At 34.1% G+C, this 24751-nt stretch overlaps 2 protein-coding genes across 2 annotated transcripts in view; one reads left to right on the top strand and one right to left on the bottom strand.

Moving 5' to 3' along the window:
• Nucleotides 1–195: 195 nt before the first annotated feature.
• LOC128890588 (protein farnesyltransferase/geranylgeranyltransferase type-1 subunit alpha) lies at nt 196–8284 on the top strand. The gene is made up of 5 exons (XM_054149239.1): nt 196–503; nt 1121–1475; nt 1605–1805; nt 1895–2078; nt 2150–8284. The coding sequence occupies exons 1-5, from the start codon at nt 347–349 to the stop codon at nt 2249–2251; spliced, it is 999 nt and encodes a 332-aa protein (XP_054005214.1). The 5' UTR covers nt 196–346; the 3' UTR covers nt 2252–8284.
• A 336-nt stretch (nt 8285–8620) lies between these two features.
• LOC128890622 (Kv channel-interacting protein 1) overlaps nt 8621–24751 on the bottom strand; it is a gene marked incomplete at its 5' end in the record, with an annotated part of 31147 nt that continues 15016 nt past the window's right edge. The window contains 2 exons of the mRNA XM_054149277.1: nt 8621–14360; nt 19031–19243. Coding sequence (XP_054005252.1) covers nt 14250–14360; nt 19031–19243 — 324 coding nt within the window. The remainder of the gene's footprint in view (nt 14361–19030; nt 19244–24751) is intronic.

The following is a 24751-nucleotide window of genomic DNA, read 5'->3' as shown; positions in this document are numbered from 1 at the left end:
AAATAAGCACCAAGAACCTTTCTAAAGTTCAATTAACACATCCCAAACTAAATACATATTCTTTTTTTATTAACTTCTTTTTTGGTTTAAACAGTAATTTACATAGTTATATAAATATTATGAATACCACTGTAGTTGGTATTCTTGTCTTGTAGTTATACGTATATTCATTTCATTTGATGGAGACATCAGGAGACATCTATGGTATAATTTGAAAGACTTGGAGTGATTCAGAAAGTCAGATGAAGAAAAGTTTAACAGGTTTGAAAAGGTAGTCAGAATAGGAACTGAGTTGTAAAAGTGTAATTTTATATATATCGTTACACGATATTTTGTAAGAGAAACAATGTCGGATAGTTACAACGAGGAACTGAATGACAAAGATGGTTCTGATATAAATAATTGGGTGTCATACAAGGATCGCGAAGAATGGAGTGACGTGATTCCTGTACCACAGGACGACGGTCCTAATCCTATTGTTGCAATTTCTTATTCCGACAATTGTAAGTATTTCATTCATAATATATAATCTGCCTTATATGAGTGGCATATTGTTTGTTAGTTCTTTCTTATTAAAGTTTTATGTCCTTATCGATGTTGAAGCATAACCTCACTTTAACTGTGTATACATTACAATACATTGAAAAATATCCTTGTAACATTATAATATTAAAATGGAATTTTTTAACGAAGCATCATGCTTATTAAGTGTATGATCATTTAATAAATTGTACATTCAAGATATATTTTTAATTTAAATTGTTGCATTTATATTGGAACTAATTTTATGGGGAAAAATAAATGTTAAACAATGCAGCAAACAGTGTATTAATGCAATTAATATGAAGTATGTAAATTCACGTGGAAAACTTTTATAGTATTTAAGAATTATTTACAATAAAAATTCATTTGTTCTAACCACATTTATAATATATTTGGTTAGCGATCATTATACAGTTGAACTAAAATGATGTGCTAACTTTTTGTCACTTATATTGTTCATTTTATTATAAATTGATTGTAGACATTTTATTATGTAACATTAGTCAAATAAAAGACAATATAATAATGACTTGCATATTTATCAAATACTTTTATTCACATATGTTATTATTTTAAGTTAGGGAATCCTATGATTATTTCCGTGCCATTTTAAAGTCTGGTGAAAAGTCAGAGCGTGCATTAGAGTTAACAACAAATTGTATCTGGCTTAATCCAGCAAATTATACAGTATGGCAATATAGGAGAGAGATACTTAAAGCTCTTGGAAAAGAATTACGAGATGAGTTAAAGTTTATTAAAAGATTGATAAATATTCATACTAAAAATTATCAAATCTGGCATCATAGAAAAATTATTGTTGAGTGGCTTCAAGATGGTAGTGAAGAATTAGAATTTACAGAAAGTATTTTAAGAAAAGATGCAAAGAATTATCATACTTGGCAGCATCGTCAGTGGATTATAAAAACATTTAAGTTAGTATATTTCATTCATCTTTTTTTTCTTTGTACAATTATGGTTCAAAAAAATATTATGCAAGTAATGTTATTGCATTCAGTTCAATTGATCCAATATAACAAATGTTTTATCTGTATAATCTACAGCCTATATAGTAAAGAACTGGAGTATGTGGAACAATTGTTGGACGAAGATATTCGCAATAACTCTGCTTGGAATCAACGATATTTTGTAATAAGTAATACAACAAAATTCGAACAAAATGTAATTGATAGAGAAATTGATTATGCCTTAGATAAAATAACATTAGTGGTGGAAAATGAAAGTGCATGGAACTACCTACGAGGGTACTGTTGTTGACTATCATTTATTAGCATTAGCAAAAGAGAAAATTAGTTGATTTAGATATTATGTGAATTACACGTTATGTTTTCAGAATTTTGATGCACGATAACGATGGTTTGGCTTATAATGAAAAAGTAAGACAGAAGTGCGAGGAATTGTATTCTAATGGGCGTCGTGTTAATCATTTACTGGCTTGTATTATAGACATTTCTGAAGAAGTACCTATATCGTATGAGTCGCCAAATTCGATATTTCATATTAATAATGCTATAAAGGTATTTTGTCTTCTTAACTCCTCATATATTTGTTAATTATTATTGTTACTTATGAGTATATGTAACTTTAGCTATGTAAAGAATTATCTGAAAAATATGATCAGACAAGGAGGAGATATTGGGATTATATTGGTCTACAATTAACGGAAAAGTTGAAGCTGGAATCTTCGTAATTTCTTTATAAGTATGTAGACTACATTTTTATAAAGACGCACTCTTCACCATTAGTATATTGTAATCTTTTTACTTGAAAAGAACTGTATCATAAGTTTCTATGTTGAGATGACAGTGATGTATCAATACAAAATAAATTGTTCATAAAATTTGATAATGCATTTTATCCTAATTGAAAATGTTTGATAAAATACACATACAAAGACCCATAGCAGTATTATACTAATTTTAAGTGATATAAATAATAGAATAAGCTGTACATACATGGACAGTTGAAATAAAATGATTATGACTTTTATAAGACATATTTTTTTCCCCATTACAGAGAATGCAGTAAGTTTTCTTTTTTCCACAGGTAAAATATCAGATACGTAATACAAATCATTGAACATTGATTATCTATTTATTTATAAAATAGTTACATACCTTCAAGTATATTATAATAACTAATTATGATAATAATTATACGAATGGTTAAACTTTCACATAACTAACAATAAGGTAGCTGTGAACGCTGCGTTTCAAACGATGATTTCAAACTGAAAATATTTTCGTTCGTCTTTAAATCGTCGCTATAGGCGAGTTAATATTTAAATCAAATTTAACAATTGTTTATACAAGTTTTTGGATTTATGATCACCACCACGAGGCAGTGTCAAAATATGTTTAGCGAGAAGTAAATTTCGTTGCGAACAAATTGCGGCAGTGACTGCATTTAAACCAGACAATTCATCTTTCCTTTTCTGCTAACAAGCGTTCGATCGATTATTTAAACTCACAGAAGTCACAGATCTTTCTTTTCTAAACTATATACATGATAATTTATCTATTTTTTTTCTGGCGTTCAAATAAAATAATTAATTTGATGTTTATTCAGGACTTCTTTCCTCTACGTGAGTGTAAAATGTAATTGTTTTTAAAGGGAAACCGAATTATTCGTAAATAATTGTTTATTTGTATCAGATATATTAAATATAAATAAAATATTCTAGATTTCAATTGGTAACATTATGATTATTGACAGATAGAAACAATTATAGGCCGTTTTTTATTATCAAAAATGACCATGTAGTTCATTTAAAAACAAATTTGATCGATTTAGTTTGAATTCATAGATGAATTTCGGAGTTCATTATCTTTCTGTATGTTTGTGAGAACTGGATTTGGTGGTTATTGATTCTACACGCTTCGTGTAATACTGTAAGATTTTAATAGAATATTCGGTATTACACATGACACAAATCTGTTGACACGTGTAAACAGCAAAGTGATATTACTTTTTAAGTTGGCCAATATATATTAGCAGATACGTAATGCGCGAAAAAGATTAATCGTATATATCGTATCGTTCAAGTAATCCTCGAGAACATGTGTCTAACGTGAAAATAAGTAATGATCGATGTTTCATTTCGATGAAAAAATCTTGCTAATCTAACATAATCATGTACGCAACGAAACGTGTGTCCTCGATGTAAAATATCTGCTGCGAGGGCATGTTCTTAAGTTTTTCTATCCTAACATTTAACAATCAACATTCAAACGATTAGTCCGTTATATGTTCGTACCGATGGAAAACAAGTCCTCTTATACGGTTAAAGAAAGAAATAAAAAGACACGAATTCGTGTGCACGCGATTTTCCTTGACGAATCCATGATGGTTTACTCTGTTCAATTTTGAATTGCAAAATTGCTTCCAAAGAGGGATTGCTTCCGGCGGTACATTATAGGTACAAGATATACGTAGTTTTACCACGGATATATACATATACACTTGATTTACACCGAAAATATAACGTCATATGAATATTTTTACCACTTTCTCGCCATTTTCTTTTTCTTTGTTTAAATTCCGTCATATTTAACATGTCGTATAGTATGTACTCTCTCTTTTTCTCAACTAACTGTGATCAGAATACGGTGCCTGAAAATTTGCATGTCACGTACGATGGACGTTCGTGAAACTTTGGAACAGTTTACCATAGCTACATGCATGTAGAATTATTTGGTACTTTGGAAATATCGATTTGTACTAATACTGGTCAGTAATGAAAAATATGCGATTATCCGAAGTTACATCCAATCCAAGGTTAAAGACATGATATTCTTCGAAGTTACAGTGTTTGCAATTTTGAAAAGAGAAGAAAATTATTATTAACCTTGATGGCATACATGTGAATTTAAATTTGCATATTACTACTACAAATATTGATATTGTTTCAGTGTTTTTATATCTGGAATATTCCATAGAAAACCATTAAATGAGGCTACTATTTAAATGTGAAATTAAAATATGTATTTTGAAGCAGAAATTCCTCAATGGTTTCGTCGAATTCGTACATCGTCCGGAACCTGTAATCCTTGTTAAAGGAAAATGTAACATTGTTTGCTCCGTAATTTTTCGTGCACCGTCTAACACAGTTAGTCTATATTTTAATGTTCGCAATATTCTCCTTATGAATATAAGTAAACTATATGATTGGACCATCTGTCAGCCAGTGCGAGCACAGCCTGACCATAATCTTCCATATTTCTATTTAATAATTTCTCTTAAATATTGATGCTGACCGCGAATGGCTCAATGACTTATCCAACATTATTCGTCGCGTTAGCTAGCTTATTTCTTCAGGACATCGAGCCCTTTGCACGGATCTATACCATTTTGATCTCTCTGTTCAGCAATTATACTATGCCTAGTAGACACCACCGTAAATATCTTCTATTAAAGATGCAACTAGCTATTAAGTAGAAGATAGATTTCGTATAGAGAAGATAGATCGTTGAATCCTATTCACATACAGTGTTGTCTACATTAAAACAGATGGGATATTACATGCATTTTGTACCCCTTGAGATTCTTTTTGTCGTTTATAGTGGAGCTAATCGAGACAGTTTCCTTCAATTTTTTTGTTAAATCTTTGGGCCACAGTGTGCTAATAATAGACTTCATTCAAAATAACAACACATCTTATCAAATTTCTATACAGGCTGTATACAGGGTGTCCCAAATATGTTGGAGTTCCTTGAAAGGGGTGATTTGAAAGAATTTTTTCCTTAGCGAAAATGTTGTCCGAGGCTTCGTTAAGAAGATATTAAACAAAAAACCCCGAGCACACCCAGTAGCGTAGGCTACGCGTTAGACAGCCGCAGTAGCGTAGGCTACGCGCTAGGCGGCCGCGCTTTGATTAGTCGAGGTTTTCTGTTAATATCTCCTTAACGAAGCCTTGGACAACATTTTCGCTAAAAAAAAGTTGTTTCAAATCACCCCCTGAACCATCTCTTTCAAGGAACTCCAACACTTTTAGGACATCCTGTATATCATATTTCTAGTAGAATGAGTTTCTGCAAAGAGGTCATCTCAATATCTCAATTGATATACGAAATAAACAGCTAAGCAGCAGCACGATATTCCTTGAGGGGAGATAAGAACAGATTGAATTTTGGTTCCCTTGTTCTTCGAGTTGAGACCGTACGATTATGATTAAGTCTCAATCTGATAAGCATTAGTGTATTGGAAATTTGAATAATTTCGTGCTGATGTTAATTCTGTGATAGTTTAGATTTATAAAATAATATGAGCGGATTTTCGGATATATCAAATTATACTGAGGTAATCAGATGGTATCTGTTTTGTGCAACGCAAAGTATGTATACTTCCTTCATTAGTAGACTGTGGATGTTCATGCAAATTCATATTTTCATAGATACAGAAAAAGAATCGACACTTAAATGAAAGTATCTTATCTTCTATGTGGTATGTATTTTTTTATTACCACACGTCTTCGTAGATTTCTCCATATTTCCATTTGTTATAAATGAATAAACATCCGCAGTCTATTTATTAAAGTGCCAGTTTTTTTTTGTGTTAACTGTGAATGTCTACGGATAAGATAACCGAAGTTACATTCTCTATTGATACAAAATATTGATCCTTGTTGTAATATAAATAGATAAAATAGAGGTTTAGATATAATATTTGAACTTTTCTGGGTTACAATATTTGCTAGGATTTGCGTAACAACGTTAGGAGTTTGCTAGGATCGGCACTCAATTATAGAATTATAAAAATATCAGGACTTTTCGTAAAACAGGAATTTGGTCCAATAATGCTCTAGCAGCTGATATTATGGTTGTCTCCGATTTTCATTCAGAAAATAAATTTGTTAGAAATGATGAAATGGAGGTTGGTCCGCCATCTAGGAATGAAAACGTCTCGAACCAATCGATTTTCAACATCCAAACAATATCCGAAAGAAAAAATTGATATTAAAAAGCTATATATATTAATGTATTTACAGTAAACCAAGAAAATAAGTTTCCTACATCGAGACACCGGAGAAAGAAACACGAAGATAATAAAAATGAAACGGTGACATGCGCCATGGAAAATTTGATATGGAGTGGTGTTTCACTTCACTGTATCAAACTATAGGAATACAACACAAATTTTATTTGTTTTCCGTGCAAAGAATATTTAGATTTAAATTATTCTTATTCGAATAAATCATTAGGTATGTCTGTTCTTTCGATGATTACCTAAAGTATTAAAATATTATTTACAGTACATATATACACACTTAGTTGTTGCCATTTAATGAAGCTTATCGATATGTATTTATTTGAATTTTCAAGAAAAGGAACTTAGATAATATCACGAAATTATTCGAGTTTCCCTTATATTCTCGTGGAATCAAAATTTTCTCTTTGACTTAAGGTGTGGCTTGAGGACAAATTGGCTATGCTTAGTGTGTAAAGTGCCTCTTTACTGTTAGAAATATATAGAAACTTCAAAATATCCTATTCCTACATACAGGACTATAATTTTGAAAACTATATGAATTGATTAATTCAGTTTTTTTTTATTTTCAACTAATATACCGCATAGCGACATAATATATGTATAGCTATTATCGTTGTTTAAATGATTCATTCTTACTTGAACAATACAATATGCGTACTTAATGTGATAAAAAAAAAGTACTGTGCATTTTAAATAGTGTTTTCATCCTTCGATGCTCTGCCCCAAAGAGTTAACACATATTAATGCTTGACATTAGAATTAACTCTCCTTTCACAGAAAGTTTTGAAACGTTATTCAAAAGTTTGGTGCCTCCACTTTTGGGAAATATCGTGAAGCAATACACGTGATCGTGTATTATCCTACTCAACGTAGAGCGAATAAAGTTTGAACGTCGAAATTCGTAAACACCAATTAACGCAAAAAGAATCGAGATCCTTTTGCTTTTTATTTAGTCGTTGATTTCACGAAACATTTTTGTGAAGCTTAATAAATGATTAGAAGTAGATGCTTTTCAAACATTCGTTCAGTATTCCATAAATACCTTCTGTGATTACCTGACTGGCCAGTATCGTGATTTTGAAATAGCAAACGTTTGAAACATTTGATCGATACTAACTGAGACTTTCGGGTGTACATTATGTCCTATAAGTAAGATATGCCGACGTTCCATCGGATTGCAATTAGCTTCTTCAGGGGTTCAATGACACACTGAAATTTGTCTCAACTTGATAGATATTACTGTACTTGTAGGTAGGTATTCACTCAGCTTGGGCAATTTTGAAATGATATTATTCGAAAATTATTTCAAATAACGTGGTTTTATTTCATTTTTATCTTTTATAATAGCAAATGTTTTTTCTCAAAAATTCATTATGAGGAACCCTGAAGAAGCTAGCTGCCATGCTGGCGACACGGTTTATCCCACCAAAGCCTCGGATAGTATCAACTGTGAAGAATCAGGCTGTTAACATTTTCTTATGTTTGTATAGAGCAAACGCTGGAATTAAATTTTAAGACTGTCAAACAGATTTATAAAACATTTGGTAACAATTTTCAAATATAAGTCAACGATCTGTTTGACGATCTCGCTGTAAGGTGTTCTCGAAAATTGTTGCTGCAAGTGTTTCGATAGCCACACCGGCGAAAACGTTCTACCACTTTCTCTACTTTCTTTGAACCTTTACAAAGTAAAAATCGTGACGCACGATTGATACGTGTACACCGATTCTTACGCTTTCGATAAAATACAAATGTCACCCTTTAATTTTTTTCTTATTGTCTACATCGATAAACTTAAGAGAAACGTTCTCGATATTTTTTCTTCATTGCGCCTTAGAAAATACGAATTCTGGTCCTTAGGAAAAATACCAGAAAAATACTCTGTTTGTTAAATTGCTCGAGAAAGTAAAATTTATATAATCTGATAAGTTGTTCACGATATATGGTATCGAATTTGTACGATGTATATCCTAAATTACACATCAATGCCAGCCATGTGCGAAATTGCCAATTTAATTTCGTATCATCATGGAATTCATTTTCTTTTTTTTTTTATTTTTTTTAAATACTTTCTGATTCTTTCCTTTATCTGTCGTCTTTTCTTCGAAGCGCTCTACGGGACACACGTCAAATACGTATATTATAGTTTCTGCCAACGATCGACATTAATGTAATAATTATCGGTCGGTAATAGTTTCTAATCATACATACAAGGTCTTAACAGACGCAAGACGCTAGACACACTATAAGTAAGGTAAGACAATTCGCTATTGTGTTATGTGATCGTGTTTGTGTGCATTGGTGTGTGTATGTACATTGACACGTATGTATGTCGAGTGAGTGTAAGAGAGATTGATATACAGAATGTTCATTAACATATGGAAAATATTGCAGGGATAGATTCGAGGTCCAAAGACAATAAGGAATGTTGATTACAGTCTTTCTCTGCGTTTTCTTTTAGAGAAAGTGTAAAGGTTTATCAAACTATTAGAAAGAGTTCAACCTGTCAACGAACACCGAACTTCTGTTGATATTTTGAATACTCAGTACACTAAAAATATTGTTAAAAAATAAAAAAATCTCTAATATACATTTATACGAACTCTTTTTCAAATTTCGATCCTAAACTTAGCCTTGCAATATTTCTCCGGACATTAAGAAACACCTTGTGTATTAGAATTGTGTTCTCCAAACGATAGACTTTCTAATATCGCACTATTATTTTCACCATCTATTAGTATTTACGTAGTTTCTATTACGTACAATCCGAAGAAATTTGATCGTACGATTAGTCTAATCTCCTTTTAAAAAAATAATAAAGTTGCTTCGACATTTTTCGTAAAGCAAGAAGGAAGCCTATCAACACATTAGAGTCTAATGTTTAGACCTATAGTATTTTCGATTAACGGCGTTAAACGAGAAATACCTTACGTGTTTTCTCTGACATCTATATCTAACATTTGGTTGAGGTTGAAAATCACTAGACAACATAATCACCTCGTTCTTTTGTCTTCTCTATACTTACTTCAGTAACTTCAAAGACATGCGGTAGTGATCGAGTTGATACGAGGCAACCCTCGACGTTTGCCTCATTTTATACGTAAATTTTATGTCCCAAGTGTAGGCGCTGCTAAAAATCGGAGAAATATTTACACTGTGCGCCATAACTATGATACCATCTCAAATATTATGGATCTCACACGTTACGATGTAAATTAAATTAAATCGAGTAGATTGTGTATACTTAGGGTTGCGAAAATCTTCGAAAGCCACTAGCGCTGCCTGTGAAGGAACATTATAGATTTTACTAGAAACATATAAAATCTGAAAATTTTGACCTGCTTTTATAGTTATGGCACGCAGTGAATTTCGGTATACCATTCTGCCTATATCCATTTCCGTGTTCTTTCTTGTTCCGTTGAGTTCCATTTTTTTTGGTTTATACGTGCATCGTGTTTACGTGTGTACAGGCTATCTCATTTAGGGTGACCATCATAAATATCTTGACTTCGAGATACTTTTTGTACAGATCGTAATATCACTCCTTTGAAACTGAAAAGTTTTTTATACTATGAGAACAATTTTTTCCGTTCAAGGTAACGGAGATATTTAGGGTGCTCACACTAAATGAGACTTCCTGTATAGTACTTAAGAAACCCACAATCAGAAGAAAACGCGAGGCTGATGCAACGTTTTATGGAAGATGGAAAAGAAAATTTTACTAGTAGTCTCTGGAATGATTTAACATTCGGCTTAAGTGTTTTCTACGGCATCTTGTAGTTCTTTCTTTTGGAAATACTCATCATGCTATAATGGGCTCGAATTTTCGATGCATTGCGTCTCGTTCCGTTTATCAAGATAATCCGCCTTATTTACATTAATTCAGAAGTAGGCAGTGATGGAAAATGATTAAATATACAGTGGTGCCACTCTTACTGTCGCAGGCTCTGGATCGGGGCATCACGGTTATGGTGAAGTTAGGCGCTTCACTGGGCGTGGTTAGGTATGTTCGCCTCTGATAAAGAAAGTGCAGCACTTTGTAAATGATGCTTGAACTAAAGTTACAAATGAATGAATATAAAGTTTAGTTTCTCCATCTAATAATTATATAATAATCGAATATAATATATAGCGTAATTATATAATAATTGAAGAAGAAAATATAATCACGTTATTAGCATCGTTTGAACTACATTTTTTCTGAATTTCAAATTTATCTTGATATTCTGAGTTACCGAACTTTCCTTGTGATTATGTATATGGATAACAAGAGCGAGGAAAAGTGAGAGTTAAACGCAGTTAAAGTGGCGGAGATAACTACGCGATTGCTAAAAAGGTAGAAGACAGTTAAAGAGCGACCACTGTAGTGTATACTGTCAGATGTAGAACTAGCACGTATAGGGTGATTCTTAAAAGAGAAATTGCAAATGTAAAATGAAGCTTTTTTGTGCAAGGTTTCGTTCTTGATCAAATAAATTTGGAAAATTTGTCAGGTACGCGTGTATTTTACCAAACATTAAATTTACGCATCTATTTACTCCATGCGTTAATTTATGTCACAACTTACTGTATTGAATCCTACAACCAATTTTTACGAATTGATTTAAAATAATATAGTTTCGTCACTACAAATTTCTTTCAAATATAATTAATGTTTACCATAATAATAAAGTTTTAATGGATATACATAGATGCACAGTGAAAAACGATTAAATATCGAAAAATGCTTTAATATTTTTGGCTTTTATCTTGTTTCCCCTAATTAACATACCTGATCAATTTTTAAAGCAGATTCTGACGAAAATGAAGTTACACGAAAAAATTTTAATTTACATTTCCAATTTATCAATACAAAGGTTTGCAATTGTTAGAAATAAATACAAAAGTTGCAGTCTCAAAGATTCGAACAACTTTCGATAGATATTTGCAAATATTATAATTATATTTAATTGTTATTTTATTTATCACGTTGGAAAATAATTAATAATATTCTATGGAAATTTCGTTAAATAATTTATAACCTAAACGTTACAATTACAAGTTCTCAATTATATATAAACAAATTTTTGCCTTAGGTAGTACCATTCAATCCTGTCAATTGTTTAAAAATGAAATTTAATTATAATATTTACAAACAGCGATGATGCCTCAAATCGGGGAATCGAGAATTCTGAAATAAATTAATGCTTGTTTTTGAAACTGCAAAGCTTTTGTCTCTATCTCTGATTTATTTCTTCACGCGGAATCATCCCCTACTCTGTAGGATACTATATTTCGTGAGACACCCTGTATATCGACAGTCGTGATCACCTGATATTTTGGTCCATTCACCGCAAAACGTTGGCAATTACAATAACATTCGGTATCTAGTATTCCTGATCAAAGATCGTTGGAATGAGAAATCAACAGAGCTTTCACGCGTCTTTTCCTTCATTCATTGTTGTTTCTAATACTTGCCCGTTCCGTTCTCTCTTTCTTTAGCAGCACACAGTCTTTACGAGCTAATATCTTACCGTGGTTAATAATTCGTTTACCTGTCACAAAAATAAATACTTTTATTATGTCGCTTAGTCTACTCGCTTACGTACTAGAAACAATGAGTCCTGCTCAACATGGCCAGCTGTTCCAGCGGGATTTACGATATACTTTCTACGTCTCATACTAACATCTTTTCGCGCATTCACGCTGCTCATAACTTTTCTAATATTTTTCGTGCTTTCATCTGTCAGCACGTCCGATTCTCCTTTTTATTATCATCAGAAATCGTACGAGATTTACGGCTACCCGTTTTAACCTGCGTCGCTCAAAGAAAGTCATTTGCGTCGCATAAGTGACCTACTATTTTCGCGCGAGAAAGGTACTACAAGCCACGTTTCGTGGGATGCGTCACAGCCACCATCTTTTTAAATAGCATATTTGAACCAATCATTTGAATTTTAAAGTCAACAATGATTACTTTTTCTCGTACGACCTATATTGTACGTATTCGTACAACTTCGTGTACCTACAATTGATTTTATGTGACGCAACTTGAGTATTTTTTGGAGGAAAACGTAAGAATTATTGAATAAATTATAAAAGATGTACTGTTTTTAATATTTCGTCAATCATTATTTGTTTTAAATCAAGATGATGGCAATGATTACTTTGTCTCACAGCTATATGGCGCGTGCGGAGACAGACAGGGCGTGGCTTATAGTACTCTTCTCGCGCGAAGATGGTATCTCCGCACGTTAATATCTTCTCGCGCAAACTGAAAACCAAACGCCAAGTTACAATCGTTTCGAAAATACAGAATTAAAGTCTGGAGCTGATATTTCTGACGATTTCAGATACACATGTTTTGGAAAGCGAATTAAGTTCGGGTTAACCGCGTTCGTTGGACGCGGTCAGACGATACCTGATGCATAATTTTGCAACCTTGCGGTATCGCAAACAGAAACAGAGAAAAAAGTTTAAGACTCTGTCACCACGAGACTATAATTACAATTACCTCGATTGCGTTTCGCTACGTTATTAAAACTTACGTTGACGAATAGTCTCAATTAAACACACTTCGAGCACTACGCTTTAACGCGGCAAATATAAGCATCGTAAAAAATATGGTTATTGTAAAAAACTAGGCTACGTTATTATTGGTACGCGAGCATTCAAGAATCCATGCTCTAATACCGTGCATGCTTGCCGCTTGGTATCAAGACTCAATGAGAACGGGTTTTCGTTGAAATGTCGTTTCTTTTAAGCGAAAAAAAGAAACGTAACTGGGCGAAGCTAAGCTCAATTATTAATTTTATACAAACGATGTGTCGAGATATCTGTGCTTCTCGTTTCTTTCTTGGTACAGCGATTCCTTTGGCACAAACAATGCCGCGTTCAGTTCGGACGTCGAGTCTCGGTGGCGTGCTCTTTGGTACTTGGAAATCCTAACAAGCTATTTCGCAAAAATGTTCCTCTCTTTCCCTTAAGACGCACTGTGCTACGGGAATACGATCTGTCTTCTTACATTAAACACCAACTTCCACCTATTAAAGTTTCATTAACCTCATCGTCGTTAGGAATTGTGTGTGTGTGTTTTTTTTTTTGTTACTATTAATAGCTTTTCCTAAATCTGCGTGTTCATTCATCGTTTGTAGCGCGCGTTCCTTAAAAACGAACTACTGGAAACAGTCCATAACAATTTCCATTCGCGACAACTAACAGCCACGAAGTATCGGTTTTCTTGTTCTTTTTTTTTTATCATTTTGTTATATGTTAATCCTCTCTCGTCTAGTCCTTTCTTGTCTAGCGATACGCATACTGAGACTACAACTAGAAATTCTCGAAAGGATGATCACTATTCTCACGACCATTTCATGCGACCTTTGATTTAGAGGGAGCCGTTCGTCTTGTCGTTCGATGTGAAACCGCCCCGATGAAAGCGATATTTCGGCGAGTCGTTACGCCCGTTGGATCTTTCAATGACGATCGTGTTAAACAAGATATAGGAAAAATATCTATAACGATTTCTCTCGTGACGCGTCAATCCTCGAAATTCGCTGGTGCTGATGCGAATCCCCCTATCGCTCGAAGATTTTTCTAATCAATTTGGGAGAAGTTCTTCCCCACCCCGTTCCAGGAGATACGGAACAACGTTGAGCGATTTATTCACAAATCGACAAATCCCTTCAGGTCCATGGAGTGTATCGTGATCGTGCCGAGTGTCAGAAGGCCGTGTCCAAAGCTGTCATACTCGTTGAAATATCCGGATCCGCGCGGCAAGCTTCCAAAAATTCGGACAGCGTCACTACTCCATCCTTGTTTCCGTCCATTTTCTGCAACAGGTGCAAATATCTTTCTTTATTTCTTTATATGTATATATATTTACAATACTTCTTACCACGGAAATTCTTGCCTCGCACAATGGAGTACGTGGCCTCAAAACCAATATATGTGGTTCAATAATAAACACTGTTAAGTATAGTAGGAAGGTAATATTTAACTGAAATTGAAAAAGACAGAGTCGTATTGAAATATTTAAAAAGAATTTGAGAAAAATGATCATAGCAGAAGTGTTTGTGAATCGTTGTATTATTGCAAAAGTTATAAGCTACGAATTTTTGAAAATTTGGTAGATTTTTACATATTTTCACTTAAAAATCAACTGATATATATACTCTTTGTGGTAGGATATACCACAAAAGACTTATCGATGAGTTCAACTATCAGATTCGGAGTGAAAGTCAATACTATTGCACTTTGCACCAAAGATATTACTTACTACACAAAGAGGAATTCTTTTTTAATGAACTGGGAGTCTTTAAATTGATGTAGGCACCTAGGTAAGTGACCCGGGTGTTAAGATTTACTTAAGGGCACTTGACTGCGTTTACGCTGCGGGCAACAAGTGACAATGCCGTTTTTGAGACAACCATTCTCGCTTCCATTGTTTGTTCATGTTTCCTAAAGGCTCGAGGCTGGCTCGAAAATGTCAGCCAACTTTCCCAGGAAGACAGTCCAATTCTACCTCTCCCAGAGGCAATTGATGTGCCATAAACCCACACACGGTGAAAATGCACTGTTCATTTAACGTTCATAGGTGCTTTTTTTCAATTTTTTCTTCATTTTTCATATAATAATCATTATCAGTAAAATGCGTTCACCATTTCTTATAATAGACTGACAATACTGAATTATTGCTATACACCATTTAAAGCCAAAGTATTACCAAATTGGATAAAATAGTTAAAATATAATTAAAATATTATGAAATTTCTATTTGGATACTAGAAAGTTCAAAGAGAAAAAGTTGGAGCACGCAGAATGAAACGGTGCGATTTCAAGCACTTCGATTTCCTGCCGATAGAGATAACAGTTTCAAAATTATTCATGCATAATTGAATCTATTTGACCTTGTTTTTAAATGCTATACGAACTGCACATGTGTCTACGCACATAGACATGACGAGTTCTCAATAATTTAGTAGACGGTTTTCAGAAACAATGGGACTGATTTTATCGCAACCCCTTCGCCACGGTCTATGAAATACTGGCTTTTAATTAAAAGTCTATATGGGATAACGAATTGCGTGCGCTATAGGTTGCATCAATTACATCCGCTTTCCCCCCAGATTAATTAGCATCGATTGAGCCACCGATTGCTCCACCTCGCCTCGTGATGCTTTTATTGCCTTTTGTTGAAAATTTGTTATGAGAAAGACAGAGAAGAGCACAAACGAAATGAAGGCGTCGAACGGACTTTCAATGAGAAATTAAATTTTGCTCGCTCGTTATTGGAATCATTGATTTACGTTCACCTTTTCGTGAATACGTTTATCTTTACACTTTAACGCATGTAAATCTGTAAAATGTTATACGAGATACTGTATACAAAAATAAATATAATAGTATTATTATGGTTATCGTAGGCTGACTTATTCAAAATTTAGTCAAAGTTCAAAACTAGTTCAAAATTTAGTTAAAGTATGTCTCATCTTCTAAACAGTATAACTTGTACATTATTGTCGATATTTTATATATTTTTGCATTAGTGCACATTTTCATAGATTTCTCCACATTTCCATTTACCATAAATATCAATTATATATGTATTATATACATTGTCTTTTAAAATGTTGTATTTAGTCATGAAAAGACTAATAGATACATTTTTATTTTTATTTAATATTAGTTATGTTATTAAATCATATGCAACGCTAAACCCTTGCAAAAGGTTTCATTCATAGAAAATTGTAGTATGGATAATTCATTAAAACTAGAACTGCTAAAATACTATACTGTACAATTGCGACGTTGGACAGTAATGAGACTCACGAGTTAAGTTACATTTGCGAGATCAAATTTCCATTTATTCAACGTACGTAATACGAAACTCGCTTGCTGTTGTTCTACATCGCACTTTCTTGACGTTGAATCTCATTTACCCTCCTCTTCGAACGGTACGTGCGAATTCAAACCAGGTGCGAGATAGGAATCGCTATCTAACCCGTTTTCAACTGAACTGGCAGTCCCGATTTGGTCATTTTATGGCAGGCATTACTGTAATTCCTCAGTCGGTTCGATGATGGCATTGTTCTTTTAACAAACGGGCCCCAACATTAACATTTATAATTGAGAACTTGACGGTTGGTACTTTAACATAATAAAAGTCCAAGGGTTGATAGACTGCGAATATTTATGCAAGTTAATGTTTATTATAGATATAAGAAAACTACTTCGAACTTAAATGAAACTATGTCTCATCTTCTAAACAGTACAACGTGTACATTATTGTCGATATTTTATATATTTTTGCATTAGGGCACATTTTCATAGATTTCTCCACATTTCCATTTACCATAAATGCATAAACTTGCGTGGTCTGCTTATTAATATTAATTTCAGAAATAATAACTGTTTCCCTCGACCTTATTATTCTGTGTAACTAATGCGAATCAATTAAAAGAGATAACATCACACCGCAGTCGATACTTATGAACACAACAAAATAGAAGTACCGGCCATGAATTTTCAAAAACAATTTTCTCGGAAACGAAGTCCTGTACGAAACAATTTTATTCCATATCATCGATTTATTGTTACGTAGCGACTCATCCCCTTTTTGGTTGCGCTACGTATTCCGCCCACCCTTTATACGCGCTCCATTTGATGAAAATCAGAAACTTATTTGAATACATTTAAATTTCATGCTTTTCACCTTCCCTTTAATAAAGTTTATCTTCTTTGTTAGGCGCACCGAGATAGATCTTTGATTTATGCTAGCAAAAATAATCATTCATTATTCATTAATATGTGATACAACTCGAAAAATGCATTTCTTCTATAAACAATCACGATATTTATATATTGTAGGCTTTAATTATGACGTAAGTTGGAAGTTTATTTAGCTCGCAGAAAATTGTTTAACATTGCATTGTTTAATGTAAATTTAATGCATCACTCATCTTATACTTTTGAAAGTATGTTAGAGACACTATGTTATGTATGTTACAACAGTTATCTTTAAAATGGCTTCATAGTTCCTGGTTGGTATGACAAGACTTTCTTTTATAAATTGTTGACATGGCGTGCAATTTTGTGTAACGAGGCCAGTACCGTTTACTTTGCGACTATAACGAATTGCCCGATGACCCACGTGTGCCCGGATTCGTACCCCGTGGGCTTTCCCTTAAAAATTTCTGAACTTTCTCGCACGTAATGCCTAGAAACCGCGGGTGTGGAAACTCTCTGCAATTGCCAAACTTGCATCACTTTGGGCGCTAAAGAAAATTGGCACACTCGTTATGAAAAACTTGGGTAGCAGGAGCACCGACGAGGGTTAACGAGGTAACAGGCAAAATGTCTTTGAATAATTCATTTTCAGTCCCCAGTCACTCTCCAATATGATTTGTACATAGTCAATCTACACTTGACATAGTCGTATGTAGTTTCTCGACTGATTCCAACAACAATGACCTCGGATTTGATATACGAGTAGTTCGATATGGCAGTGATGTGAGTCTATCTTCTTAAATAATAGAGATTCTACAAGTAATGTTTAAGAAGTATGTCAATCTTTTATGTATAAAGTTTCAGTGTCAATATTTCTTAATGAAAATGTCTACCTAAGGTATTTCACTTTACAACTTTCAAAAGATCTACTTCCTTGGCATTTTCTCAAAATGTAGACCTTGAAAAATGTATCACCCAGAGAGTTTTATCGAATTCGGAAAATTGACAAAGTTAGGGACCAAGTTACGGAACAAAGTTAGAAGTTATCATCTAAACAAATGAAGTAAGGCAATTTTAAATCGAACAAATCTTGTCCATACATCCATAAATAAACGTACTAAATGTCGAAATTTATGTCAAGCATTTCAACTACCAACAAAAAAATCATGAGGATTGCTCAAAATTCGTTCAAAAAAACACTGCTCCCTTAATAAAAAGGATTCTTCATGTTTTTATTTGACACGCCACGTGCAAAAGCTAAATATCCCTAAGATGTAGAATAACAGGAACTCGTTTAAAGTGTTTGCACAAATTGTCACTATAGAACGAATTGCGTCGCCCTTTATTCAACGCAGAAGAAAGCTAACAAAGGGTACGAGTACATCCTTGCAGACGCTGTCATTCGCAGCTAACAATGTGACAACCGCTAAAAGGAGAATTTCTCTTGTATCATTGAAGTTGGGTCGATGCTTTACAAGCAGGCACTCGTTTTCCTTCGTTGAAATGAACGAGTAAGGCTATCAGCACTCGCGAGAACTTCTTATCGATAGTTCAAATTCATATTTTCACAGATACAGAAAAGAATCGAAATCTAAATGAAAATACATTCTTCTAAACGGGTTCTAACTTGTTCAAATACTTTGAATCCTAATTAAGATTACGATGATTACGACGAACAGGAGGCTAGTTTTCTATCGCTAAAGTAATTTTACCGAATTTAAGCTTTCACTTTAAAGTTCCTCCCCGTGGAAGTAAAAAAATGAAAAATTCATACCTGGAACATACGGTCTACTTTTTCACGTACGCCCTGGTGGTCCAAATTTGGATCAGCAAATTTCCCCATCAGTTCATATACAGCTGTCACGATGTCCGTCATTTCTTCTCTCGTGATACAGCCGTCGCCATTGATGTCGTAGAGAGAAAATGTCCAACGTAGTTTTTCGTCAATGGAACCACGGGATAGTATGCTGAGGCCGGTAACAAAATCCTGGAAAATAAAAACGAAATTGGTTCTCTCAGCAGTAGCAGTTTCATCTTCGTACAAATATTTACCATCTTCTTCATAGAATTATCGTTATATACAGTGTGTCAGAGGAAAACATTGTTTGATTTAGAGGTGCAGATGTCGCGGTTGGAACGATTATTCCAAGGATAATGATTAATTGTCCTTGCAATACTCTGCAGAGACTAACTGAATGTTGTTATTTTATTTTTGAGATAACAAATAAGCGCAGTAGAGAATTTTCTGTTGCAACAGACACCACACCATTTTCGTTAAATTCAATTTTTCTTCACGCGAACACGGAATTACATGAAACCAGAGAGATCACGCGAAAAGCCCATTTAATCGTACAATAAGTGTCTGTCCAACGGTAACATCAAATAATATCTTTTCTCACGGGTAATAAACTCTAATTCCAGTTGGCCAAGTCGCAAGCTGGAAACTCGGTTCAGAATGAAAATATACGCGTACAAGAACGAACCGAATTCGTCAATTGTACATGGGTCATTCCACGACAAATTGATCACTTTCGGTGATCGATGTCGTGATTGTTTTATTTTAGTTTGTTTGAACGGTAGAAATCATGTCAACCAGGGACTAATGTTCGTTTTGTGACGTCACGTTCAACATGTTGTAACATTTACATTTTTGGGAAAGTCGTTCAATACAAACTTGTACATCGTAATAAAATGTAGTAATAAATGCATGTATAAAATTTCAAATTAAAATCTTGCATTTTTTTCAATGAAAAACAATAAGGAAATCGTTTTTTGGCTCGGGAAAAAGCAATTCTCCTTATAAGTCTGGAAAACTGATGCAGTAACGCCATATGCTTCTGCGCCAAATTCGAAACCAGTCAAATGATAGCTTAATCACTCTTCTCCGTATCCCCTAACCACGATTTTAGTATATACAGCATACTCTCAATTTACGCGAACTACATGATATTTCAATTTGAATACAATCCTTGGCATCGACCACAAAAAGTGATCGATTTGTCGTGGAATGACCCACATAGAATATAGTTGGATACGTTCCACATGGTGTATCGTAAAACGATTGAAGCTTGTGAACTATTTCCAATCCTGATAGAACAATTATTATGGAAATTCGAGGAGAACTTTCAGCAGCGCAAGAAGGAGACCAGTTCGCAACTTTCGCGTCTGTTCTATTGTACCACTCATACGTATTTGAATTTCCGTAGGAAGGGAACGTTTACGACGGCACATAAATAACTTCCGTGTATTCCATATATATATTCTCCGGTACACTTTGAAATGCACTCGCGGAAGAAAGGTGCTCATTAATTCTGTCTATATTTTGAAGAGAACCGAGGCAGTTTCTCCACTCGATGAAATTTCAATTAAGATAAGGGGTCCACTGGAGATAAAAATTAAATTCGTCTTTCCAGGAACTTTCGTAACTACTCAGACTTTAATTAATTCGTCACAAAAAAAAATTCATCGCACGGTAGTGAATATCGTTAGATGAGAGTTCTAAGATTTACAGTTTTTGTTCTTTTGACTGTGGCAAAGTACATTTGTTGCTTGTACATTCTATTTTTGGTAAAAATTGTGAGAAATGTTAACGTTTAATAAAATTAACTTTGGAGTATAATACGCACAACAAACAATTTTCATGACAGAAAAAACAAATTAAGATGCCTTTTATGATTAGAGGAACTAGAATAATTTTTTCTCAGTTTTAAAGGACATCTGCATTAAGGTGTATGTTGCCCCCGGATGGTTAATGATTCTCCCATAGATCAAAAAGTTCTGTTCGTCAGAGCGTCAGTGCTGTTGGCGTGGCAAATTGGATCCTGTGACGTAAAAAAAAAAGAGTAAAAAGACATCAACGAACTTGAGAGGTAACTTAACTAGATAGGATGAAAAGTGGATTTTTTTAGAAATGGAGGAACGACTTCCATGATGATAATCAGTGAAGGCAGACGAATATTTTGTAAAGAGTGACTTTTTCTTCGAGCTTCGATCATTTCTTATTAAAAATTTCCAAGTCATTTTCCTTTTCTAGTTTATAGCAAAAATTCGTCTATGCCCATGTTACCTCGAGTTCCTCTTGCAATAAGTACTCCCTAACAGTTTAGTATTGATTCCCAAACATTTTTACCGCATTCCTTTGTTGTTTTAACACAATGTCGCCAGCGTTCACAACAATAGGAACACCAGGGTTTCGCCGGTAAACAAAAAAGGTCGCGTTTTAAATAGCTGACCTGTTTGTCCTATTTCAATACAATAGAGAAACGTTAGAGGATCATACATGTATTATATTATATATATGTATAATAGATACATATGCATATATGTTTCTTTTGTAAGTGTTAGAAGAATTCTGAGTAAAAAAGGTACTGATCTGTACACATGTATATATTTTTTATTGATATTCATTTCTGATGAAATATTTTGTCAACGATTATTTCTAGTTATTCACATTCAAAAACAATTTTATGAAAAAACCGTATTAATATTAATAACGAAACCACGCCTGTCAGGTTAGTCATAGAAATAATTTTTTACTTTCAAGTGTAATCAGACGTACTTTTATTTTAAATTTAAAACCCAGATACACCTCATACCATTCGTGTTTGATGAAAAACAAAATCCTTAAGCTTCTTTTGAATTACCTTTGAAATCGACGGCATATTATATAACTGTGTGACGACCTCTTAGGTAAGGTTCGTAAAGGCCTCTTGCAAAATACGGTACATCGATTGTATTTACCAAGTTTACTTTCGAGGTCTGGTATACCGTACCACAACAGCCATGTTACAATTTTTCTCCAGTCTCCTGAATGGTTACTAACGATCTGCCGCGAACGAGAGTTAAGGTGGAGAGTCTGTTCGGTTATGAATAAATTGTTTTCGTGCACGAAGCTAAACGGAGCAATTTGTAGCGTACTATTCGACATCGTGGGCACAGTATGCTCGAGCTAACACTAATGGCATCGACATCTTCGGTCGAATACAGGGTAATTGAAAATTGCAAAAAGAATTAATAATGACGGGCTGCAGTACGAGTCGTGGCGTGTATACGACACGGCCGAAAGCACTTTAGAGTTCATGTTCATGGGACAAATTGGATTAGTAAACGCTTCAATTACGGCAAATCCAGTTACGTCAGCGTTTTATACTTTGAAATAGTCGACGGAGAATGTACCTTGTTGTCGATTCAATTAGCCACAGATGCTCAACAATTAAATTGTGGATAGCTTTAGTCCTCGAGCAGCCGATCAGAAAACGTTGCAATTCATATGCTGCAACGTCATACGGTACATTTAATGATTGTATCGTCTTGGAATCTATTGTTTCTGAATATTTTAGAAATTCCCGAATTTCTTTTTTATTGCACCTTGTAGTTTGAGAATTCTCAATCCTTAATGTTTCATTATTTTTCAGTACTTGTATTATTCTATCGTGTAATGTTAATATTTTTATCGATATATGCTTATTCAACGATGAGTGCGACGTGGGTATTAATTTTCGATTTTAACACTGCTGTATGCGGTAACTTGTTTGTAAATAAGCTATAGGTTTGTAGTGCAAGTAAGCATTATAACGCCAAGGTAGGAATTCCTCTTTCGCAAACAGAGGAGTGCGTTTACATCAGTCTCAACTGCAAACAGCGATGCTCGGAATAAATAGCGATTGTTGATTTAGGCTGTGGCGATTACGCCAACGGTTACGGAACATCGAACATGATTTCAATTGGGCATAAAGGATTGAAACTCTAAAGGTGGGATATAATGAGTTTTCAAAAGGGGCTTTAGGATTTTATTTCTTGATAAAACACAAATGGCATGGAATATATTTTATATAATAATCATAATTATAATTATACCCATTAAGCGTCTCAACACAACAACGATGGCAGGTGTATTTTATCATGATTAAACAAAATCCTGGAGTCAGAGCGTCAGTGCTGTTGGCGTGGCAAATTGGATCCTGTGACGTAAAAAAAAAAGAGTAAAAAGACATCAACGAACTTGAGAGGTGACTTAACTAGATAGGATGAAAAGTGGATTTTTTTAGAAATGGAGGAACGACTTCCATGATGATAATCAGTGAAGGCAGACGAATATTAAAAAAAAAACCTTCATTTTCAACGATTGTGTGAAACGATGTTGGAATAGAATACTTAATACTGTTTCATTTGCTGTCTGTTTGCAAAATAAATGTTGTTTAGTAATACAATACATGCCAAATAAATATTGCATGGAATACATCCGATTTGTTCATTTTAATTGAAAGCTCGCGTGATCCACTACGACAATGTTGACAGGCGCATTTTGTTATTAAAAAACAAAATCCTAAAGCCTCTTGGGGAAAACCTTTTATACTATCAACTGACGTTGCTAAAAAGTAAAAACTAATTGAATTGCGAGGACACTTCCAATCTCTTTGACTGATATTGGTTTTGATGCAGTAATCCTTCTCCCGGACTTGGTTTATTTTATATGCCAGTTACAGGTTTATCCATCCCTAGTTTTCAAATACAGACAGTGGAGTTTTTAAAATTTGGAATATCAAGATGTATAAGACGTGATCCTAATTTTCTGCAGCATCTCATGATTCAATTTTATGCTCATGATATCTCTACGAGCAATGTTTACTCGATCAAGAAGGGTGCCGCAAAAAAATGTGCTAAGATTCAGGCAGAACAGCAGTGTTTAAGCTTGGCTCAGTAATACGATTAAGTTCAAAGTCGTTCTATGTCTTCCTCGTTGTCCATAGAAGGATACAAGTTTCACGCCAGGAAAGCACAAGACAGCGAGGAAGAGCTGAAGATGGAGAAGTCGTGTTGTCGTAAGATGAAAATCGCTCGGCCAAAAGTATGATGCTGTAAAGGGGAAACGGTAATCTTCTCGCGTTTGCAGACCTTCAGGGTGAGCTAGTAATGCGACTGAACTTGATAGGGGCTTATGCTACGTAAAAGTGTTTCTGGGCTAATAGAGGGTCACCTCCCAGATAACGTACATAATTGGAGAGGGAAATCTTCCGTTCATCAGCATTAGAACCGTTTAGACGAAAATTCTCCGTAATCTTCTTACAAGGGAGGTTATCAAACTCGAACATTCCAGGAATTTTGAAAGCCGGTCCGAACCTAAAGCTGTCCAACGCTAACACAAAACTATTTTTTTTTCTGGATTTGAAAAACACTCCAAGCGAATGAAACTGTCCCTTGAAACACGCCACGGTTTTTTGTTCTTCCTAAATAAGTTTAAAGTGATAAGATGTATAAAAGAAAATTATCTTCTTCTGAATCTAGGAAACATTTTAAGGGGATGAAACTATTTCTTGAAAAAGAGCAAGTTATTTTTTCCTAAATAACTTTCGAATAGTTAGATACATAAAAGAAATAAAAATGAAAATTGCGTTGGGCTTTAGAGTTTATAAACTGAGGCAAATAAAATTCGTTTGATGTGTTTAAACACTAATTCGTTAAACAAGCAATTGTTTAAACAGAAAAGGAATGACTT

Source organism: Hylaeus anthracinus, unplaced genomic scaffold (assembly GCF_026225885.1).
Source record: "Hylaeus anthracinus isolate JK02 unplaced genomic scaffold, UHH_iyHylAnth1.0_haploid 12001, whole genome shotgun sequence".
NCBI classification, from domain to species: Eukaryota; Metazoa; Arthropoda; class Insecta; order Hymenoptera; family Colletidae; genus Hylaeus; species Hylaeus anthracinus.
This window is presented reverse-complemented; position numbering and strand designations above follow the sequence as displayed.